Source organism: Cydia fagiglandana, chromosome 9, assembly GCF_963556715.1.
Source record: "Cydia fagiglandana chromosome 9, ilCydFagi1.1, whole genome shotgun sequence".
Lineage (NCBI taxonomy): Eukaryota > Metazoa > Arthropoda > Insecta > Lepidoptera > Tortricidae > Cydia > Cydia fagiglandana.
In genome coordinates, this window is record NC_085940.1 from 8,596,672 (window position 1) to 8,619,975 (window position 23,304).

The window sequence follows — 23,304 nt, forward strand, 5'->3', positions numbered from 1 at the left end:
ATTTAGATATTTCAGTTTGATTATACCGAAGGGCATTTATTTGCGACGATGTTTAATCACACCTAAAGGTAGATAACGGGTGAATATTTGAAATAATCGTCATCGACACTAATCAGTGGCTTATCACTGCGGGTATCAACGAAGCTACGAATAGTCGTATCCTAGCCATTGTTCACTTCGTGTTTACTGGCGGACCATCTTGTTATTTATTTATTTTAGGTACTAAAATTCCTGAAGACGAATCAATTTGTTTCAAGTGTTGAATTTTATAGTGTAATCCAAAAGTGCAACCGAACCAAAAATAGTGATTTATTGTTAGTGTGTTCCCTTTACCAGGTAAGAGCTTTTTGTATACGCTTTATGATCTACAGGACAATTATTCGATTTGTTTACATACTTATATAAAAGTATATATGTAATGCTATATTAGTATGTACTTGGTGATATTGTCTATTTACTACTATCTAGTATCTACTTAGATTGAGTACTTCAACTTCTAAAATTGTGATTCATTCTAATATTTAGGCACAATGTCGAATAGAGCCCCTAATATTATAATACTTAAAACATACTTAATAATACTTTAATAGTTATTTCTATTACAAGGGGGCAAAATTTTTAGTTAACCCCTGTGCTTAATTGATAGGTACCCGTGCAACCGAAAAATTCCCAATATGGACCACGAGACTAGTGAGTGGTTCGAAAAGTGGAATCTTGAGCGTTGCGAGGATTTCATTTACTACAATCCGACCAGCGATTGAACCTAGTCTCATCTGAGGAAAACTGAAAAGCTAAGTTGGACCTTAATGGTTCACTGAAGCGTAATAGGTATTATGCATCCCAGCTGATCGTAGGTATTTTTCAAGAAATACCTACAAACATACCTTTGTACATAAAATTTTTATTTTTGTTTTGTTTTTGTCCATTTTATGTAAACCTGTTTATGTGCAATAAAGTGACATACATACCTACATAATACATACATCGAGAGTGAATTTTACTCCTTAGCTGTTGAACGATCATATTTTTAGATACAGTCGCCATCAGATACAGCGGAGCTGCCTAAAACAGTCGACGTCAAACACACACACTTTACACTTTTCGCCTTAGTTATTACATGGGAGTTGCATAGGAGTAAGTTGCATAAGTGTAAACATATCTTTGACGTCGGCTGTATCCACATCAAAGGCATAAGATAAAAGAGATAAGAGTGTATTGATTTTTGATAATAAAACAATAGTTATAGTAGCGGACAAAATCTAACATAATGCTAATTGTAACTGCAGGCAATTATAAGAAGATTCTTAAAATTAGACTGCATCATGCAAACGAATATTCTATCATCATGACCACCCTATAATTATTATTATGTATGTATTATGTATATATTTCTGTATGCCTTATTGTAGTCTAATCTACTCTCAAATCGGGTTAGGGACTCAAAATATGCCTGCATACAATGAATTGAATGAATGCATATATGTATTATAATAAGTCGCAATAGAATACCTTTCCTTTTTTCGTAAAATAATCTGTTTAAAAAAAATCGAAGTCGGGTCAAAGTTTTACGAATCGTTGAAGAACTGCCATATGCCTGGATTCAGTTATAAGGATAGTGTAGCAAACTCTTAGCAAACTAGTTGTCTAGTTCGTTGTTCTAATTTTCATATAATATACCATTTTCCGGGGCTAGCACTCCGTCTAATACTTCTTATGCCTAAATTCACTTCGTGGTTCGTGAGTGACTGTGTGTTCAGTTCAATTTAGCTGTGTGGTGATGGCATTAAACGTGAAACCTATTTGCCACCTCAAATTATGACAGTTAATTTTTAAAATAATCAAGTGTCTAAATTTCGTAGTAGTAGTCAAAGAGCATAATTATAATGTAGTAGTCGGTGCCTAATAAGTACCTAGGTATAAAAAAAAAACCGAATAATAACAAATGGGGAGAAAAAAATTACCTCATCTCTTTATTTGGGCGAAAATCACTTCACATAAAGAGGGCTCCTGAAGCGGCGCGGCTGCGCCTTGATTCGTTCATAATCCGACTGTTATCGTTTGCTGATGTTACCTAGTGAGCAATGAAGGGACGGGACAAACCGCGCGTCACCGGCGCCGGTACAAAGTTCCGACTGCTGATGTGGAAGAACTTCCTGCAGCAGTGGCGGCACCGCGTCCAGACCTGCGTGGAGGTCCTACTGCCCGTGTTGACACTGGCGCTGGTACTCATCCTGCGCGCGGAGATCGAACCCACGGTAGAAAACGTTATGACCTACCCGGCGTTACCTGCGCACACATTGAATTATTCGTTTAACGTTCTGTAAGTATTCGTTGAAATATTTAATTATACTTAGAGTAAAATCAATCTTAAAATAAACGCAATCTTTCTTTAAAGGTAGAAAAAAAAATTAGATCAGGGATTCTATACTAGTTGGCTCTGGATTACAAATCCTACTTTTCACTAAATAGTCAACACATTGTATTACCTAAGCGTAACCGATTATCTGAGGGGCGTTGGTTTTAGAATTAATCAAAATTATACATATAATATTGTTAATTAGCGTTCAGTCTATAAATGCAATAATTTTATATTAAGTACGTTTCATATTATTACGGATACTATTTAACTTCTCTAAACAAAACATCACAACTACAACTTTTATTTTCAGCGCAGGCATGAATTTCAGTCAGTTGTCCATCGCATACTCGCCTGAGAGCCCTGTACTCGAAAGAGTAATGAGAAGGGCGACTGGTAAATTAATAACTCGAAACCTACAAGGCCTGATACAGATGATACTAGATCAATACCCGGACTATGCTGACATGATACCTCCCGATCTAGAATTACCGGATTTATCAGAAATTCCTATAAATGGAACACTTATTACTGAGATTATTGATAGAATCGTCGGTTTAAGAGTGCATGCTTATAATAGCAGCGAGAGTTTGAGAAGCCTGTATTCTTCAGAAGAAGTAACAAGGCATGTTATAGCAGGGGTCGAGTTCGATGATGAGCTTACTGGTTCGTAAACTTGTTCAAAAGATAGTTCTGATATTAAGATATTATATACATTACTTTTGGCAATGAAACTAAACATCTCTACAAAATTATTATAAATATTCATCATCTAACCTACGTACTCGTAAACCTAACAATTTTTCGCAGGCGCCACCCAGCTCAGCAGTAACTTGCGATATTCCCTGAGATTCCCGGAAAGACCGAGGCAGTTTGCATTTTACTCGCGAGGGTCACAATCGTGGCAGACCGACTTGACGTTTCCAGCTTTTCAAATTCCCGGCCCGAGGAACCCGTATTCTTGGGAAGGTGGCAATGCTCCAGGTAATGTACAGTATTTCATTTATCTCCGGTCGATAAAAGACAGACGGGAAAAATAAAAACTTAAAAAAAAAACAGAATTCAAGAAATGCATTAGGAACTTACGTTTAAGTATGCGCTAGATACTGAGATGTCTAGACAGCTAGTAGCCCCTATCTAAAATAATTAATAATAATGATAAATTATAAACAGCCTTTATTTACGACTACTATTAAGAACTTACATTTACTTAGATTTTTTTTGTTATTATTGTTGCATTAAGTAAACATTAGGTGAAGCCTATGCCCCAGAGGCGGCTAAGTAAGTCTTTATAAAAATAACTACATATTTGACCGCAAATAACTAATTCCCCGGCTTCGGCAGTGGTTGTAATGTTACAGTTCTTAATAAAATTGGTAGGTAGGAAGACTAGGAAGTGAAGTCGATGCCATTGAACTATTTACGTATCTTATCAGATAAGTCTAACCATATTTTTATTATCTTTCAGGATACGTAAACGAAATGTTCATAGCGATTCAGCATTTAATATCGATGGAGCTTGTAGCTGAAGTAACTGAACAAGACTATTCCAACTTCAGCGTGGCTATCCAGAGATATCCCCACCCTCCTTACGTGCTGGATCTGGCCGTGGAAGCCTTGCAGTTCCTGATGCCGATGTTCATAATGATCAGCTTTAGCTACACCGCTGTAAACATCGTTCGGGCCGTTACAGTTGAAAAAGAACTGCAACTTAAGGTAAAGCTTTAATGAAACCTGTAAACTGACTAAGTTCCGTAAGGCCGTGAAATATGTATATGTCGGCGGCCGATCGTAAGATCAGGCATATCGTGAAATGTGAAAATCTTTGATTCGTTCCCTGAGCCGACGGAGACCCGCTACGCGGGCTCCTATTTCTGGGCAGTTTGCCCTTCGGACATCTGAAGCAATCTAACGAACCTATCCTACCTATATCTTGAATTAATGTGACTATCATCAAAACATTACACAGGAACATTACGATCTGCCTGATCTTACGATCGGCCGCCGACATATATAAGTAACTTACAACGTAAGTATTCACATAAACGAAAAATCATCTCGTCTTGTTTTTGTAGATGTAAATTTTCAATCCATTACCTACAAACATAAATTCGTTTTTAGGAAACCTAATTCATAGAATACTAAACTAAATAGATATTTACCTACTAATACGATACCTATATATATACTTATATAGTGTAGGTATTAATCTAGCAACCTGTATAAAATATTATTGTCGAAAACAGCTCGGAGGATTTCATTATGACGAGGACGTTTGATTAATTATTTTTGCAATTTTTGTCGCTCACTGAGATACTTATATTTTTATAGTAGGTATATAAAGTTCAATTGCGGCATTTTATATATTTTAGGAAACGATGAAGATTATGGGGCTTCCTACTTGGTTACACTGGACAGCGTGGTTTTTTAAACAATTTATTTTTCTCCTGATCATAGCGATTCTAGTTGTGATTCTAGTTAAGGTGAGAAAATGTAAAAAGGTTAAAATGTGTCATAAAAAGAAATATAATATATAAAGTGTAGCTTAATAGGAGGCATATTCTGATTGTAATAACAGGTTATGTATTTGATCTGGATATGATTATATCTGTAAAACATCCAATAATTACAATCAGAATACGCCTCCTGTACGGTACGTGCTTAAATGGCTTTTGGGATAATAATTAACCCTTTAAAGACGTAGCTTTGCTACGAAGTGCTACGGCGTAGCCCGTAGCAGGTCAAACCCGTATGAACCGGAAAATTGTGCTTTATGCTTGAGTACCTATCAGCATGCTTATGTGCCATAATAAGGGTGGTATTCCACCTATCCAATTTCTTTGTCCAATGTGTATTGCGTCTCGCATTTTGCTTTAATGAGAGAGTGAGACGCATTGACATTGGACAAAGACATTGGACAGGTGGAATACCACCCTAAGTGTAATTGTCATAATGATTTTCAATATTATGATATGGGTTAAGCCTGGCATTATGTCTAATATTAATATCCTAAAATTTTTAGATAAACTGGTTTACGAACGAAGAGGGTTTTAGCGATTATGCTGTGTTTACCAACACGCCATGGTCAGTGCTTCTCTTCTTCTTACTAATGTACTTTGCCTGCACGATATTCTTTTGTTTTATGGTCAGCGGTTTCTTCTCTAAAGGTAAGTTTATTTGGATAGAACTACTTAGATTTGCTATACTATTGCGAAAGTGTAGTGAAGCTTTCTTGTATTGTTTCGGCACTAATATGTTTTTTTTGTTCGAAAAGACATGGAGTGTGTAAAGTTTAACATACTTGTTTTATTTTATCGTTATAATCGCATCTACCTACATATAAATATTATATTAAGACGCAATTTCGCGTAATACCCGGATATAATAGGTTTAAACACAATCATGATGTTAATCTTACTGCAATATAATACTAATTCAATTGATATTACTCTACTTACAACGTGTCTGCTGAAATATTAGATACCTACTATTTTATTTATATGTTAACGTTGTATCAGGTATTAGTTATTTACGATAGAAGATACGATATATTACATAAAATACGAATTACCTATTCGCACGTGTATCGTACAACGTTTTACAGTACATATGGCTCTTTACATTTTGGACCTAGTTACGTAATATGCTTATTATAGCACAAGCGTCGTAATGGAGCACTATATGTATTGTACTGTAATAGTACGTTACGATACAATTGCGAAAAGTAGGAATTCGCAACGAGTGGCGATAAATTGAAACACGACCGAAGGGGGTGTTATAAATCGACACGAGTTGCGAATTACCTTTTTGCACGTGTATTGGACAACGTTTTACAGTACATATCGTCGGGTGACAAGCAAAAGTCACTAACACCATTGAAATTATTGGACAATAAACCGTGTTACAAGTGTAATAAAGTTGCATTGTTACTTTAATTTTTTGATAGTATTTAGTGATTTTTGCTTGTCACCCGACGATATGGCCCTTTAAATTTTCGACATATGCACGTATTGTGCCAATTACCACACTAGGGCAGTATTTAGGACAGTACATACAAGCCTAAGTCGAAAATTTGAAGGGTCATATGTACCTACTTTAAACGTGGTACAATTACACGTGCGAAAAGGTAATTCGCAACTAACACTCCCTTCGGTCGTGTTTCAATTTATCGCCACTCGTTGCGAACTTCCTACTTTTCGCACCTGTATCGTAACTAATTACTATTACGATACCTATTTTAAACTTTCGCGTTTTGAACACATTAACTCACATTATAGACGGGTCTAACACGGGCCGGGACGGGTCGGGTATAATTCGCGTTAGACCCGTCTATAATGTGAGTTAATATTACGATACCTGTTGTAATTTTAGGTAGCACAGCAGCCTTATTCACTGGAGTGATCTGGTTCCTGACGTACATACCGGCTTTTGTGCTGCTGATGGATGTCCAGGTCTCGTCGGCCGTGCAAGCGCTCTTCTGCCTCAGCATCAACACCGCCATGGCGTTTGGATTCCAGCTTATACTTGCTAAAGAGAATGCTGGAGGTGTGTATCTTTATACCTTTTAAGGCCTGTGCACACCGGCTGCGTGTGCGTGACGTGCACGTGCGCGTGCGGCGTTGCAGTATACAGATCCTTGTGAGATGGCACACCGCCTGCGTGACGTGTGCGTGTGCGGCTCCAACATTTTAGCGCACGCACACGCGCACGTCACGCACACGCAAGCCGGTGTGGCTCGGCCTTTAAACGAGCAACTCTTGTATATGTTTATGTATATACATTTATTTATATGTATATTTCGGCGATCAGCGGAAACGGCTCTAACGATTTTGATGAAATTTGCTATATGGAGGTTTTCGGGGGCGGAAAATCGATCTAGCTAGGTTTTATCTCTGGGAAACGTTCAATATAGGGGGTGGCGCTTTACAATAAATAAGGGGCGGCTGGTTTTTTATGCTAATACCTAGAGGAAAAATGCTCTTGTTAAATTAAAGTTTCTGAGTTTGAAAGCCCACCAGTTCATTGTCATATGCTTACTTACTTGAAAAAACCACGAAGTTTTCGGATTTATTCCATAAGCGTCCGTAGAAGAAACTGTGTATTATTGTCTAACAGCTCTTGAAGATTATACGGATAAGTATTACATTTGACGCTCCACTATTGCCTCTCAGATCCAGTAGGTATATACCTATCTATTTTTTCTCTCTTATATGTATTTTTAGTATGAATTTGTAATAGGAAACCATTAGTGAAGTAAATATCTACAGTAACTACATGGTATCGATACGATCTATTACAATATTAAATTATAAAACAAAGGTATCTTTGGCGCTGTTTTTGTAATAGCGCCTTTAAGACCTGATTACCTATCATTCGACCGATAACCCAGAAAAAAACGGGATGTCAACAAATAACAATTTACCTATCAATAATTGCTAAAAATTAGTTATAAATATTAACTGACTACTATTTCTAACTTTCTATTGCTCAATAACAATTTAAAACCTACCTACCTATACCTAGTTTAGTACTTAGGATAAAAAAACATATGTCAGCAATATCTTTTACAAGCATGCCGTGTTTGCCTGTAATTGGGTGAATACTCTAGCAATATTATTTTACAACTTGTTATTTATAAGTATTTTTTGTATTGCACCTGTTGGCGAACCTAATAAATAAATAAATTATTAAAACATTACGGCCCTCCAAATTTGTTTTTCTAGGTATGCAATGGGGCCAATTCTGGGAAGTGACCGATCTGGATTCAAATCGTTTCATGTTCGGAACCGTGGTGGTAATGCTGGCCATCGACTGCGTGCTGTACATGCTGATTGCCCTCTACTTGGAGCAGGTGCTGCCCGGGCCACACTCGGCTCCTAAGCCCTGGTATTTTCTGTTCCAGAAAAACTTTTGGATGCCAAATAGAAAAATTACGGCAGGTGGGTTTTAGGTTTTAAGAAAACCTGGACAACAGAGGGTTTCAGTACCTAGTTACTACATTAATCAGGGCTGATTTAGACGGCGCGCGAACTCGCATGCGATTTTAGTTACATTGCGGACTGTTGATTACGTCCAATTCAACCGACCAATCAAAACCCGCGCCAAAAAAATTGCGCGCGGACAGCGAAGCGAACGGACGTGTTGATCGCCTAGCCGACGCGAGTTGCTTAATTAGATAGTGCGTTATCGTTTTGTTTATTTTACGTTGCGGTGCAATATTACATTAAACTTCGCTGTTTCGATGAACTTGGACCTACTCGGGGGGCTTGTAAGCCCCCCAGGACATAATAATTACGAACAGTCGTGATCATAGTGGAACAAAAACAATGATAACAGTAGTTGAAAAAAATATAAGTGAATCAAGTGAAATGGACACGGACAGTGCGATGGAATCGTCTCGCGAATTAGTGCAGAAAAATATAAAAATAAATATAATAGACATTCAAAAATTCAACGCTGGCGAACTAATTTGTTGGCACTGCGATGTCATAATCAAATTAGAACATAAACTCAGGTGGGAAAAAGGTAACCAGACCGTCACGGGTCGTATACGGTGCACCGCTTGTAAGAATTCTACCTGCTACAAATGTGTTATCGAATTCGATTGCCAAACAACACCCGAAGGCGAGTACAAACAGACCTTAACCACAGCCAAAATAATCACTTACGATTATTATATGTGCATCACTAAAGATATGAAATGCAAGGAGTGTAAAAAGGTAAACAAGCGCCGTATTATACCTCTTGTCGGCCTAAAAAATATAGAATGGTTCCTATGCGAATGCGGGATAAATCAAGTACAGGAAGTGACGAGTATTGCCCTAAATACCGGTACTCAAAATACTCGTAAAAATAAGAAAAGCGGTCGCAAAACAGACTCCGATAATACAAATGTACCCTCAGTGCATTATCATTCACGCACTAGCCAAGACGGCAACGAAGGTAGATCGCAAAACATCACATACCAAGCGGGTGGAAGCAGGTTAGATGTTATTCCTAAAACTGAACGGCCCGTGGTAGCAAACGCGGCAACCAGCCAAGCAGACATGAACCAGCCAAACAAAGTTACCAGGAGCGCATACGTCGTAGGCGATAGCAGCCGCGCGCGCAGCGTCACGCGTAGCAACGCTACGCCGGGTGCGACCCACGTCACTCGTAGCAGCGCTACGCCGACCACGGCCCGTAGTAGGTCGCCCGCTATCTCGAACGCATCGACTACGCGGCCACTCGGCGGCATATCAATAACAACTAGCAATAGATTTGAGTCACTGCCCGCTCAATCTAGTGATCAGATGAATAACAGAGGGTCGCGCTCGCCTCCACAGAAAAAGCAGCGCATTAATAAAAGAAGCAGAGAAGAGAGTGAACTTTCGATGTTCACAAATACTCCTAAAGAAAGCCCTCATATTCCCAAAATCAGAATCACGAATCCTCAAGGCCTATACGAGGGTGAGAAATTAAAGAAGTTACGAGAATGTGCGAAAATAAATGACACCCCGTACAATTTCTCAAAAAATAGAAAGGAATTAAGATTTTACCCTAAGTCAAACAAATCCCGGCAAAATTTAATAGAAACTCTGGATAGTTTTGAAGGAATTACCTACATCGCTCCGAGACCACCTGCAGATAGAGAGGGCAACGTGTTAATAGTAATTAGAAATGAAACATATGGAGAAACAGAACAAGAACAGATCGAAGAAATGGAAAGATGCATCGATATTAAGCCATCTAAAATAACAAAGATGAATAAGGACGGCAACCTCCATCTCGTGGTCTTTCGTTCTAAGCAGGGTGGCAAAACATTTACGACCACTGAAATAATTGACAGAATGAAATCAACCTCAGAAAGATTCTTTGGAGCCCCGAAAATTTATGCAGAACCATTTCGAAAAAATACGAATAGAATAGCACAGTGCAAAAAGTGTTATAAATTCGATCACACAAAACAATCATGTCACGGACCGCAACTGTCACCGAGAATGCAAATTACAATTGAAGGGCGAGAAGTGACAGTATGTCGGGCGTGTCGACAAGAGAGTGACCACGGAGCTAATAACGTTATTTGCCCCGTCTTCAAAAACGAGTTAGATAAAAATGCGGCGAGATTACAAAAACAGGCAGAAAATGAAGCAAGGAAGATTGAACGAGTTGCTAATAGTTACACCCGTCCTGGAATTTCGTTCGCTGATAGGGCCAATGCATCCGCACCACTACCTAGACAGGAATCAATAAGGGAGACTGTATCGGCAGAAATTACTCCACCAGTTCAGCAGAGCCAGCCAGTTCAACAACTCAACTTACCCAACGGAGGAACAGGCAGACTAATCATGACACAAGAAGACGCAATGAAACTAGCGCAATGTATATACGCTTTCTTCAATGGCCGTTAAGTCACAATTAAAAAAACTTAGAATTTTACATGTAAACGCTCAAGGTTTACGAAATAAGTTCACAGAATTAAAAACGTTAGTGGACAAACACTTGCCTCACATCATCATCATTAATGAGTGCAAAGTGGACTTTGACAAAGTAAAATTTGACATCCGAAACTACGATAAACTGACGCACAGCAGAGCGACACATCTGGGCACAGTGATGTATATCGCCAGAGGACTTAGATGGACTCAAACAGCGCTCACACCGGGATGGGAAGAAGAAGAAGGAATGATCGAGGGTATAGCGATCAAGTTAGTCTACAATCATCGATCCGGAGAGTACTTAAAAATAAAAGGGGTCTACTTTCCAATCCCAGACCAACACCTAGCTAGAGAGGAACTCGAAGATACAATCATGGACGAACCTGCACTCATAATAGGAGACCTAAACTTACGAATGAGACAGCTTGGGCACTCTAGGGACGCTGGCCTGGGCACCCTTTTGAAAAGACTACAACAAGAAGGAGTCTGTGAACTAAAACACACAGGCCTACCATCACGTCCAGCAAACCAAGGTACTAATATTCTTGACGCTGCTATTGTCACGCACGAACTCCAACAAGTAGATGACTTCAAAATGACACAAATAGCGTCAATCGGTTCAGACCATCTTCCTTGGATACTGGATACCAAACTTAACGTTGACCGTGAGGTAAAACTTACAAGAAATATGAAAAGGTTACTGGAAAGCGTAGAGATGAGGAATGCTTATAAGTCTACATTGTGTGAAAAAACGTCCGACCTGTTTCTAATAACTGACGACGCATCATGTGACAAATATATAGAAAGTCTAGAAAAGGCCATTACTGAAACCTTGGATATACATGCACCTCTCAAAGAACACAAAAGAAGAGACTTCCTCCCAGACGAAATAAACAAGTTGATCGACCTACGTAACCGAGCAAAGATACGAGCCTGGAAGAAAAGAAACCACGCCAACCCAGAAATATCTCGAATCGCGCGTTCAGAGTATAACAGACTTAAAAATCAAACAAAAGAGGCCCTCACGAACCTCATCGAAAACAGTTGGTTGAAAGCTCTCGAAGATCCAACGGATAGTAGGGCAAAGATGTGGAAAATCCAGAAAAGTATGAAAGCTCCAAACATGAAACTTCCTAACATTGAAGGATGCACATCTGAAGGGGAAATAATAAATGCGCTAGTGGACGCGGCAATAGTGAAAGAAGCTTATATTAATCCAACTGACGAGGGCTCAGAGAAGTTCACCCCTTTTGAACCGCTAGACAGGACGTCTAATAGAGAAATACGTCTTGAATTAAGAAAATTTAAGAACAAGAAAGCCCCGGGACCAGACCAAATCCGTGCGGATGCGCTAAAAATTGGAGGAGATGTCTTTCTTGAAGCATTTAGACCGATAGCAGATTACGTCCTGACGACGGGTTACTTCCCAAGACGATGGAAGGTCGGTGAATGTATCTTCTTGCATAAACCAGGCAAAAATCACAAAGAAGCTAGCTCCTATAGACCAATCACGTTACTTAATATAATGGGTAAATTATGTGAAAGACTAATTCTCTCAAGGCTGCAAGCCACAGTTGACAAATTGCAACCGCCATTCCAACATGGCTTTACTAGATTTAGAGGAACCGCTACTCAGATTCTCCGCACTGGTAGAATAATAACGGATGCTTTGGCAGATGGGGAGAGCGTATCGATGATAAGCACGGACCTAAGTAAGGCGTTCGATTCTATTAACCATAAAGGCCTAATCAAGAAACTTCAAAATGCCGATGTACCTATCAACATCATTAAAATAATAGAAAATTACCTGGAAGACCGATCGCTCATAGGGAAATTTAGGACTATCCATGGAGAAGTGAAGAGGATACCTCACGGGGTGCCCCAAGGATCGATCCTCGGTCCCGTCATTTTCAACCTGTTTGTTCACGACATATGGGATACTCACGACAGAATACGAGGTCTCAAGCTATCCCAATACGCCGATGACCTATGTATTTTAAATAGAGCAAATAACCCCGACCACGCTACCATGAGAGCGGAATGGGCAGCCGAAACTATTGTGAATTATTACGAAAGATGGGGCCTTAAATGCAATGTAGAAAAAACAGAATGCATCCTGTTTACAAAAAAGAAGAAATTTAAGCCGACAGTTAAAATAAAAAAACAGACATTCACATACAAAAAAGAAATAAAATATCTAGGAGTCATCTTCGATAAGAGCCTCAAAATGAGTCCACACACAGACAAAGTAGTCAAGAAATTAAAACAGGTAAGAGGTGCCCTGGGATCCATCATCGGCTTCCACGCCAAGACAGATCTTGAGGTCAAACTAGCCGTAATTCAAGCCTGCATCCTTCCCATCATGGACTATGGAGTGGTACAGTTATTATCCAGATACAGTAACTCGAACCTCCAAAAAATCGAGAGGCAATATAGAATGGCGCTGAAGAGTGCAGGTCAATTCCCTAGACGTCTACCCACAGAGACGCTCTGGGAAATGACAGATCTAGAAGCATGGCACCTCCGAGCCGCCGACCTGAATTACAAAATGCTGGCCAAAATCGCATCGCTGGGAATAGAAGACCTGGACACACCTGGAGACGCTTACCTGGCGCACGGAGAATTTAACCCACTGCTAAAAAACAAAAGAATCGGTGAAATAGAGTATACTATTAATAAAGACATGAGACGTTGGCCTCCCGGGGCGGCGGCTCCTCGTCCTCTTAGAATAAAATAAAATATAAAATTGTAACATATGACGCACAAAATATTAACATCTTCAACTCATCACTTGTGACATGACACCTTCAGCTTACACAGATCTTTTTAGACATAAGTTAGCTGACACAATCCTGCGGGAACTGAAAGATGTAAACACTAACAGGCAATAAACGATTTCTGATTCTGATTCTGATTCAATCAAAACCCGCAATGGTATGAAACTCGCATGCGAGTTCTCGCATCGTCTAAATCGGCCCTAAACTTTGATACTTCATTTCAGTTGACGGTTCAGTCGATTATAACGATAGTCCAAACATTATAATGGAAAAGGTTTGCGACGAGCACACCATCGGAGTCAAAATGACGGTAAGTATGCTATTTCCATGAACACGATAATACAGTCGGCAGCAGAAGTTGCTAAGCGGGCCCGGTGTTCAAAATTACCTTGACACACTCTTATTTTCTTAACAATTTTTTTTTTTTTTTTTTTTATTATGAATGGGCTTACTCATGGCCACAGACTAGCCGAGGCGTAGACGTGGCCTACGATGAAGCGAGCTCGCCCAGAAGGTGCCTGTTCACTCTTGATTTGAAGGTTGCCGGGTTATAAGAACACGGAAATATAGACGCCGGCAGGGAATTCCATTCCTTGGCAGTTCGCATAAGGAAAGTAGAAGCAAAGCGCTTCGTGCGAATTGGTGGAATATTTACCATGTAAGGAATATTTACCAGGTAAAGTCGAGTCAACATCATTTTGAACACCTCGCTCGCTTAGCAACTTCTGCTGCTGACTGTACCTACAGATTCTTCTTTCTGTGTACTAATACAGATAATATTATTTGTTATTTTACAGAATTTAACGAAAGTTTACGGGAAGAACGTGGCTGTAAATAATTTGTGTCTGGACATATATGATGGACAAATCACAGTTTTACTTGGACACAATGGCGCCGGAAAATCCACTACTATTTCTATGCTAACGGGTTTGTGTACTATTTTGAATACCTTGCCATTATTTTCATAACAGATAGGTTAAGTACGAGTGCATCGCGACGGTATCATGCGCGCGAGATAGACTACCTGACCTACTCGTTTTTTTTTCAAACTTTTAATTAGAAAAGAATGGGTAATTCATATCGCACTAGATACCATATATATAACATCATACTCACTACCTATTGTCGTGGCCCACTCGTGCTACACACAGGATTAGAATTTTAATCAGACGCTGTAATTACTCTTATCTTTACTAATAAAATATTATTTCTTGAATATAAATAAGCTCGATGACTTTCATTTCATCGTTCCTATAATTGATAATCATGATTAAACGCTAAAAAAGGTAGGTACGTCATATAGTTGGTGTCATTCACGATGTCGCGCAGATTTGTGAAATATAACCTTTAATTACATGACAATACGAGTCAAGGCTTGGATCTATACTCGTCTACGTTTAATTTCGGAGATATAAGTTTAATTATTAGTCGAACATTCAAGATCACCGGATAAACCAATAAGGGTCGGTTGCACCAAACCGTCTTGACACCTTTAAAGGTTTCGCAAAATTTTATTGTATGGGAATTTTCATAGTCTGTTGAGGTGTGGTTGGTGCAACTGGCCCTAAGTGATGTACCTATTCACAATCGTAATACAAATCTGAGATCCTTTTATTTAATCAATTTATTTGAGACCGTAAACTGACGACTTTACCAATTTTCAGGCAACACAGAAGTAACAAGCGGATCAGTGTGGGTGGCGGGCTACGACATCTCCCAGCAAACAGAGGCAGCCCGCGCCAACCTCGGCTTCTGTCCCCAGCATAACGTACTGTTCAACGAACTGACGGTCAGGGAACACCTAGAATTCTTCGGCAGATTGAAGGGTTTCACGGGCCAAGACCTCCTGGAGGATATCGATACGTTGATTTCAAAGTTAGAGTTGGATGAGAAGGTTGGTAATCTTACCCCTAAATGGAGCATTCCATGAAATTGTCTACCGTTGTCCCGTACAAACGCGAAGTTTCTGAAGATTTAAAGGTATAAGAGATTCCTTTTCTATGACAAATGGTCAAAAATATGCACAGAAAAATAATCGCCTGCTTTAAATGCCAAGAAAAAAGTCGCAACACAGGAAATAAAATGCGTTTGTACGGGACAGCCCGTGGAATGCTCCAAATGCGATATTAAATTTAGGCCACCCTAAACGTTTTATTGTTATTTTAAATGAAATAACGCGCCAAAAGTATCTGCCAGACTGCCACCGTGGATAACTTATCCAAGTAAACCTAAATCTCTACAGTTCGCGTTCCCAAGTATTTTCTACATGTAGAGACAATATATATTTTTGTAGAGTTTCGTAATATCTGACGGTGACGCGTAGTCTGATCCGCTACTTTTGATGCCAACTGTACGCGAATGTGGCGCTTGTAAAAAGGTTACTCTAAAGATCAATCAATTAATCAAGCTTCTCATCAATGTATTATTAATGTATCATAACCAGAGCTCGGCGGGGGTGAGCTGTTTTTAGAGTTTGCACAATATGGACATGCCTTGTCATTCGATGGTATATGTGGTGTAATTTAATAACTAAATAAATTGTTTTATTTAGGCTACCTTTCCGCTACGATCTTTACGTCGCCATTAAAACAAATGAATTTTATAGCAAGCTTTTTTAGTAAACCTCTTCAAATAATATGTATATCCATCCATATGCTACTATTAAAGTTGATTTGTACATAAGGCATTGTCATTTTAGTTTAATTATAATTAATAAAGTTTTACTTTAATATTTCTTTCTAAGGTGTATCTATATTAATATCTACACTTGACATAAGTGACGTCAAAATGGCTCACCCCTGCCGAGCTCTGATCATAACAAGGTTTCCTAGTCATCATTATCGTCGATTCGCAAATAATTGATAACAGTGCAAGACGTACAATTAAAATTAGCTTATCTCTTAAATCAGCTTAATAGCTTCCGTGTGTGGAGTGTGTTGTTGAAAAACAGCGACACGTTCTTTGTCATTTCATGTCACAAATAGCCGGTAAAATAATATAATGCAGAGTGTTTGATTGAGATGCCCTGGGACCGAAACCGAAACCGAACCGAACCGGGACTTTGGGATTGAAACCGAATGCAATTTGGGAAATTCTGATAGGAAATTTTTAACTGCCCTAAATTTACGGTTAAATAAATAAATAAATATTGGGGACATCTTACACAGATCAACCTAGCCCCAAACTAAGCAAAGCTTGTATTATGGGTGCTAGGCGACGATATACATACTTATATAGATAAATACATACTTATACATAGAAAACACCCATGACTCAGGAACAAATATTAGTGTTCATCACACAAATAAATGCCCTTACTGGGATTCGAACCCGGGACCATCGGCTTCGCATGCAGTGTCACTACCCACTAGGCCAGACCGGTCGTCAAACTTACCAAACCACCAAAGATTTGTTATAACTCTAATAACTGGCCATTAGTATACCTTGTATGATTTTGTTACAGCGTGATTACCAGTCGGCTGGACTCTCCGGAGGACAGAAGCGGAGACTATCGGTTGGTATAGCCCTCAGTGGAGCCCCACGGGTGGTGCTGCTCGATGAACCCACCTCCGGCATGGACCCAGCGTCTCGGCGTGCCCTCTGGGATCTACTACAAAAGGAGAAAATGGGTCAGTCGCCAGAGTTAGCCTCGACATAGTGTTCTATTCTACCCCCCTTATTCATTAACGCGCTACAAACCTCAGTTAGCTAATAATCGTTGGTTCTTATCTGTTATTTTGACTTATGTACATATTTGTAAGAAAGGGATCAAACATAATGTAACGAAATCAGGCCCGTAAAGTTATAAATACGGGGATACATGTTTAATCATAACTCTACATGTTTATTATCATATTTACGTCTAACTGCTGAGTAATGACAAAGAATCGATTATATGATTATTAAATTAATTAAATGTTTCTTTCAAAAGGGCGGTCCATGATCCTCACGACTCATTTTATGGACGAAGCCGACATACTTGGAGATAGAGTCGCTATAATGTCGAGCGGGCGTCTACAATGCGTTGGCTCGCCATACTTCCTCAAAAGTCACTATGGAGTGGGCTACACGCTGGTGGTTGTCAAAAGAGAAGGCTTCCAACTTGAATCTTGTACGGAGATCATCGGGCGACATATACCGGGAATAACCATTAAGGAAGATAGAGGTAGATTTTCAACGTTGATAGTTCTTGTGCACTTATGGATAAGATAAAATGTAGATAATCAAGTTTTGTTTGGGTGCAAAAGAGTTGCGGCCTTGAGGCTGATATATTCATTTGACAGCATAATAGCTTCTGTTCAATACTTCGTCTGCTAGAAAGATGATTTTTCGTGACAAAACCTATTCTATGGGTTTTCCTGGGATTTAACATGACGCTTAAATCAGTAAAGCGGTAATATTTAACATACTTTCTGATAAAATTATCTAATGTGAATGGCCCGAGCTCATTAACAACTGTTTGGTGCCAATGGACTTGTCTATAAAATGTATGGTTGTACTTTATATCAAATGATAAATCTATTTTATCTGATGTACAACTAACTATATATGTACTTATTACTTATAAGCGTTATCGATAACAAGTTTGTAAATAGGCCTGCTGTATCAATCAAACAACAGCGTAATCTCTTAAAGGCTTGCTACACGGTCGCCGACAAGCCTACTAACCGTCTGACCCTGGTCTGTCCTTGGTATGTGGGTCCGTCTGAGTTGGCTGGCTAGACGGTGGCAGACCACAGTGTGTTCAGAACTCGCGGACGGACAACACGTATTGCAAGCGCACAAAATGGCCCCTAACCTTGCGGATTGCATTTTGTTTTTCTTCCTTGACTTCTGGGGCGGCAAAACTTATTGGCGGGGCGCCAAATTTCATAATCTACTCATACTAGTGCAATGACAAAAAAATAAGTTTTTGGCAAAAATGTCATTTTTGGTACAAGCTTTTATCGCTGAATGTACTTTTCTTTCCACAGGCAACTAATTAAATACTCGTCGAGACAATTCTAAAAACCCCAAACACAATTAGGTCGCGTTGTTCTATCACAGGGTTCCTATGGCCACCTCCTGTCTCCATCATCAGATCAGCTATATGGTACCATAATAATGCATTGTCACCCGATTTATATATGTATGCAAATGTTCAGCTCCATCGGAAACTAGAAAGTAGGTCTAATTTAACTTGCAAGATTTGACCCGTACAAACATATTTACATACTTACATTAGGTATATTGCAAGTTAATAAAAAGCTTGTAAAAAAAGAAAAGGGTATACGAATGAAACGCTGGCTCAAAAAACGACATTTGTTGAGTCATTTCAACTTGATGAATTTGCTGGACTACGCTACGGGGCCATACATAACTTTCTGAGAATGAAGAGAAAAGTATTTGATGAATTTTTAGAAATGCTACTGAGTACCCATGGCATGGCTATAACCACACGAGCGCACACGGCGCGTCCTCCAAGCGAAATGGCCTAGTGCGGTCGGCGACGGGCGGCTACACGGTTCCGGACCGACCGCTCAGACCGCGGTCGCTGGCGCGCGCTCGCATGCCAAGGGCGTCCGGAGGTCAAACGAAATTTTGTTGGTAACAACTGTCTACACGGTCCGGGACAGACCAAGGCCACGCGGTTTGGGGGCTTGTCGGCGACCGTGTAGCAGGCCTTTTACACCTGTGGGTAGATCAATAAGTACTTAAAGTACTAGGTAAATATGTTTATAACATGCCTAAAAAAACGAGGTATGCGTCCAAAGTTAAAACGGCCGTTTTCGTTTTGAGTTCCTAGATCGACGAAACCAGCAACATAAAAACTGGTTTGATGTATTCAAAAGGTACTTAAATACACAATACAGTACGTAGCGGCCTCCTTTTTTCGATATCTTTCGTTAAATTTAAATAATTACGATTATTTAGCTGTGGCGCTAGTGTGCACGTTGAAGGGCTCTTAACGTGGGTAAAACAGTTCTAACCTATTAAGTAAGTACATACCTACCCACTAAATACCCAAGATTGGCAACTTTTGGGTAAATATATACCTTATAAACTACTCTTGTTTCAGGGACCGAAGTGACATACGCTTTAACTAACGACCAGTCGCATTTCTTTGAAGCAATGCTCAACGATTTGGAAGCGAACGTCGATACGGTTAAATTTAAAAACTATGGTCTCACAGCTACTACCCTCGAAGATGTTTTTATGTCGTAAGTATAATTACGTACCTACTTGTACTTGGTAACTTGCAATTAAGGTAGTAAGGATGCATTCTTTTACTTAAGAGCCAACAGGAGTGGTCATTTCTCCATACAAACGTACTCCTCGTTTTCCTCCGTAGGTTTTGAAGCTAGAGCAATGATTTTTCAACACAGATTAATATTGTCAATATCTGTGTCGGACCGTTTTGCTTTTTTTGATATTTTTGTTTTTTAAGGCGCTAGAGCCCTTCAAAAACGGCCAAAATGGCCTAATTGACTATGCCGCAATGAGAGGCGTGGCATTCAAAACTGATATCAATTAGCCAAAAATGCAAAACGGTCCGACACAGATAATTTCATAATCATTTAGATTTCCAAATTTGGTTACGATTTTTTAAGTTTTGGAGGAGGAAACAGAGGAGTACGAAACCTCGATTTTTGAGATTTTTACGCAGGATTTTTCGCCTTGTCCTTATCGCACTACTTTTAGGTGCCGCTTCCGTTAGCGAGACGGGTATATTTACCTAAAATATTTAAAACTCAGCTCCTGTTTCGTCTTAATAACAATGACACTGCACAATTAAGCACACAAAAACTTCCCTTTCCAGTTTGCCTTGATCAATTTCTGGGTAAGTCCCGACCTGCCTAATTTATTGAATAGTATTCTTGTTTATTATTAGAAAATACCTGAGAATTTCCGGAGAAGGAAGATAGGATTGTTCCTTACATCTTGAAAATAATATTTGCTTTCTTTATACAGAGTCGGCTCGGATGTGGCTCCCACCGCTTTTGACGATGTGGAAACTAATACGTCTGGATTAACTGACGATCTTATAGCGGACATGGATATATTATCAATGGATCAAAGTAAGAAACAGAACAAAATGATACCTTAATAATTAGGCTTGTGAAACATATAAGTAGACTTCACTTCTTTCCACAATTTTTTTTACCCCCGTAACCTCTTGAGTATAATCCCTCCCGCGTATAATTTCTGCTTATTCCACAATCCATATACCGCACTTTTGAATTCAGTAACTAGATATAAAGAATTATAATTCAAATCAATACAAATGCATCTGGGTCTCAGGAGAGATGATTTCCGTGATGATAACTACCTATTCTATGTACTGTGTATCTCCTTACCAATCATAGGGCCAGTTGCACCAACCACATTTGACAGACTGATCAACGTCAGCCGGGGCGCCCCGGAGCTTTACTATGAAACTTATGGAAAGTTTCATTCGCTTTACTATGAAACTTTCCATACATAAAAATTTTGCGAACTCTTTAAGAGGGCGTCGAGGAGGGTAAATTTTCAGATTCTGTCAAATTACCCCATTTCACACACAAACGCAGCTCACACACACTACCTCAATTTACTGGGACAGGTCAGTGACCCCTAATGTTTTTTTAAAGGTGCTGTTTCGAGTTTAGTGTTAACTACGGACCTTCTTTGAGGAATTTAAACTGTCAAAGCTTTCCTTTGTGAGAAGACAGAGAAAAATCACTTTTTATATATAGCTTTCCTTGTTTGTTCATGTCATGTCATAGGTATGTGACCATAGATATAAACTATGGATGAGCGCATGCATATGAATTGCCCGTTGCGATCTTCATGTCAGCAAAAAAGCGCCATCTGTTACACACTGCGTACAACTACGTGAGCTCGACTCTCGCGATAACTTTGTACGGGCGTACAAGGCTTGTTAAGTTTATTCGCGGTTTATATCAGAAGAGCGTCGATTAAGTTTATGGTTAATCAAAATTATTTGTTGTATTTGTTGGCGTTGTTTGATATCCGTATTATCCGTGTCGTCGACACTGACGCTCCTTCTTACCTCTCAAGACCCGTGACATCTGTACTAAAATCAGCTGAAGACGAAAAACAGAGAAAATATTCCACGGCCTGTGAAATGCGACATGCAACTTTCACACCACTTGTAACATCTGTTGACAGCGTCTATGCACCCCAAATGTCCTCCGTTATAAAACATATGGCAGAAACCATATCTCAACGTTGGAACCGATCTCTAAGTACTGTACTGGGCTGGCTGAGATGCAGGATCAGTAACGCCGTTATACGTGCCACCACCATGTGCATCCGAGGCACACGCCACCGGTTTAAGTCCCCCGCCTGGTGGCTTGGGTTCGACGACGGTGCCGCCCTTCCACACATCGACTGAAACCCCTTTTCTACCCTACCTACATATGTCTTAACCTAACCCTTTGCCTATGTATTACTTATGATTCTCGTAATAAATGCTTTAGTTAACATATTTATTGTATTAAAATGGGCGAACTTATCCTTATAAGTTTCCGTTCTTCTACGTTATTTCGTGATGTCATTATCGTCTCAGGTGGCAATGCAATATTTTAAACATTCGCGCAGTGCGGTGTGCCGCCCTGTGTAAGCCGGCTCTGTCAAGGTCGACAAGTTGGCCGAGCTACTAGCTACAGCAGTACAGTTCGATAAGTACCTCCCGAGCTTTCGCGAGTAAAATGCGGCGAACAACTATTTCTGTTAGTTTCTTGCTTGCAAAACAGGTAGAGTAAAAAAGAAGGAAACAGCAATACAAACTAACTATTTTGGCTCAGTGATCCAAAGAGAATCTTGGCCTCCGAAACGAGAGCGTGCCACCTGTCCACAAATATGATGCAAAAATATAAGTAGGTAATGGAAAGTATTAAATACAGCGATGTGAATTAATCGGTGTTTGAAAATGCGCGCTTTGTTTCTAGCGCTCACCTGTTAATTTTTTTTGAGTTTTACCTACAGTTAATTAAAAACTTTAACCTGACAAGAATTAATATACTAGGTACCTAAGTCAACGAATAAAACAATAACAAATACTTGATCTTGTTATTTCGAATGTTTTTAATTATTATGTAAAAGAAACGGGAACAAACTCTGTAAGACAGACAATAGGTACTTTAATTTCGGTAATTATATCCGGTAGGTAATCAACTAATCATATTTAAGTAAATTTACCTATACAAATCACGCAGTATGCATTTCTACTTCATAATAACTTCCAAAGAGAAATGACGTCCTTACAAGGTTAATGCATTAGCGCTATGACGTACGAGCGAACATTAGTTGCTCGTGAGAATGAAATAAAATTATCGTTTAAAATTGGTTTTAAGCAATAAATAAACCTAATTGGAAATTACTTACCGATGATATGAGATCCCATTTTTTTTCTTATACTTCCTATAATGGTTTTTGCACCCTTTTACAACGCAATAAGGCATTTTTGTGTTATGCTGCGTGACAACTTTCTACTGCGCAATTCGCCACACGACTGAGCGCCGGGGTGTGATAAATGCAAATATCACACCCATGTAGCGGCCCCCTTTTTAGTGCTCGTTAGCCGCGTCCTTACGAAGTAATATATATGTCCATGTATGTGACGTATTAGGTAATTAATTATTTTCGTTGTTGACTTTTATTTGTATTAAGATAGGTACAAACGGCGATGCTCTTAACTGTCCATCGGTGGACCTTATGCCTTTTGTAATAAGGTTTACGAACTGTCAGTTAACAGTGTGGTCATGGGCGA

The 23,304-nt window shown here is 39.4% G+C and overlaps 1 protein-coding gene across 3 annotated transcripts in view; it reads left to right on the forward strand.

The window, feature by feature from the left end:
• Positions 1–1,943: 1,943 nt before the first annotated feature.
• LOC134667289 (phospholipid-transporting ATPase ABCA3-like) overlaps positions 1,944–23,304 on the forward strand; it is a 37,041-nt gene continuing 15,680 nt past the window's right edge. For all 3 annotated transcript variants that reach the window (XM_063524631.1, XM_063524629.1, XM_063524628.1), the window contains exons 1-15: positions 1,944–2,320; positions 2,670–3,022; positions 3,167–3,340; positions 3,825–4,072; positions 4,729–4,839; positions 5,379–5,523; positions 6,728–6,901; positions 8,080–8,295; positions 13,775–13,860; positions 14,348–14,477; positions 15,215–15,444; positions 17,014–17,179; positions 17,482–17,715; positions 19,609–19,750; positions 20,502–20,608. In XM_063524631.1, the coding sequence (XP_063380701.1) occupies positions 2,082–2,320; positions 2,670–3,022; positions 3,167–3,340; positions 3,825–4,072; positions 4,729–4,839; positions 5,379–5,523; positions 6,728–6,901; positions 8,080–8,295; positions 13,775–13,860; positions 14,348–14,477; positions 15,215–15,444; positions 17,014–17,179; positions 17,482–17,715; positions 19,609–19,750; positions 20,502–20,608 (2,755 nt within the window). In that variant the 5' untranslated portion in view covers positions 1,944–2,081. The remainder of the gene's footprint in view (positions 2,321–2,669; positions 3,023–3,166; positions 3,341–3,824; positions 4,073–4,728; positions 4,840–5,378; positions 5,524–6,727; positions 6,902–8,079; positions 8,296–13,774; positions 13,861–14,347; positions 14,478–15,214; positions 15,445–17,013; positions 17,180–17,481; positions 17,716–19,608; positions 19,751–20,501; positions 20,609–23,304) is intronic.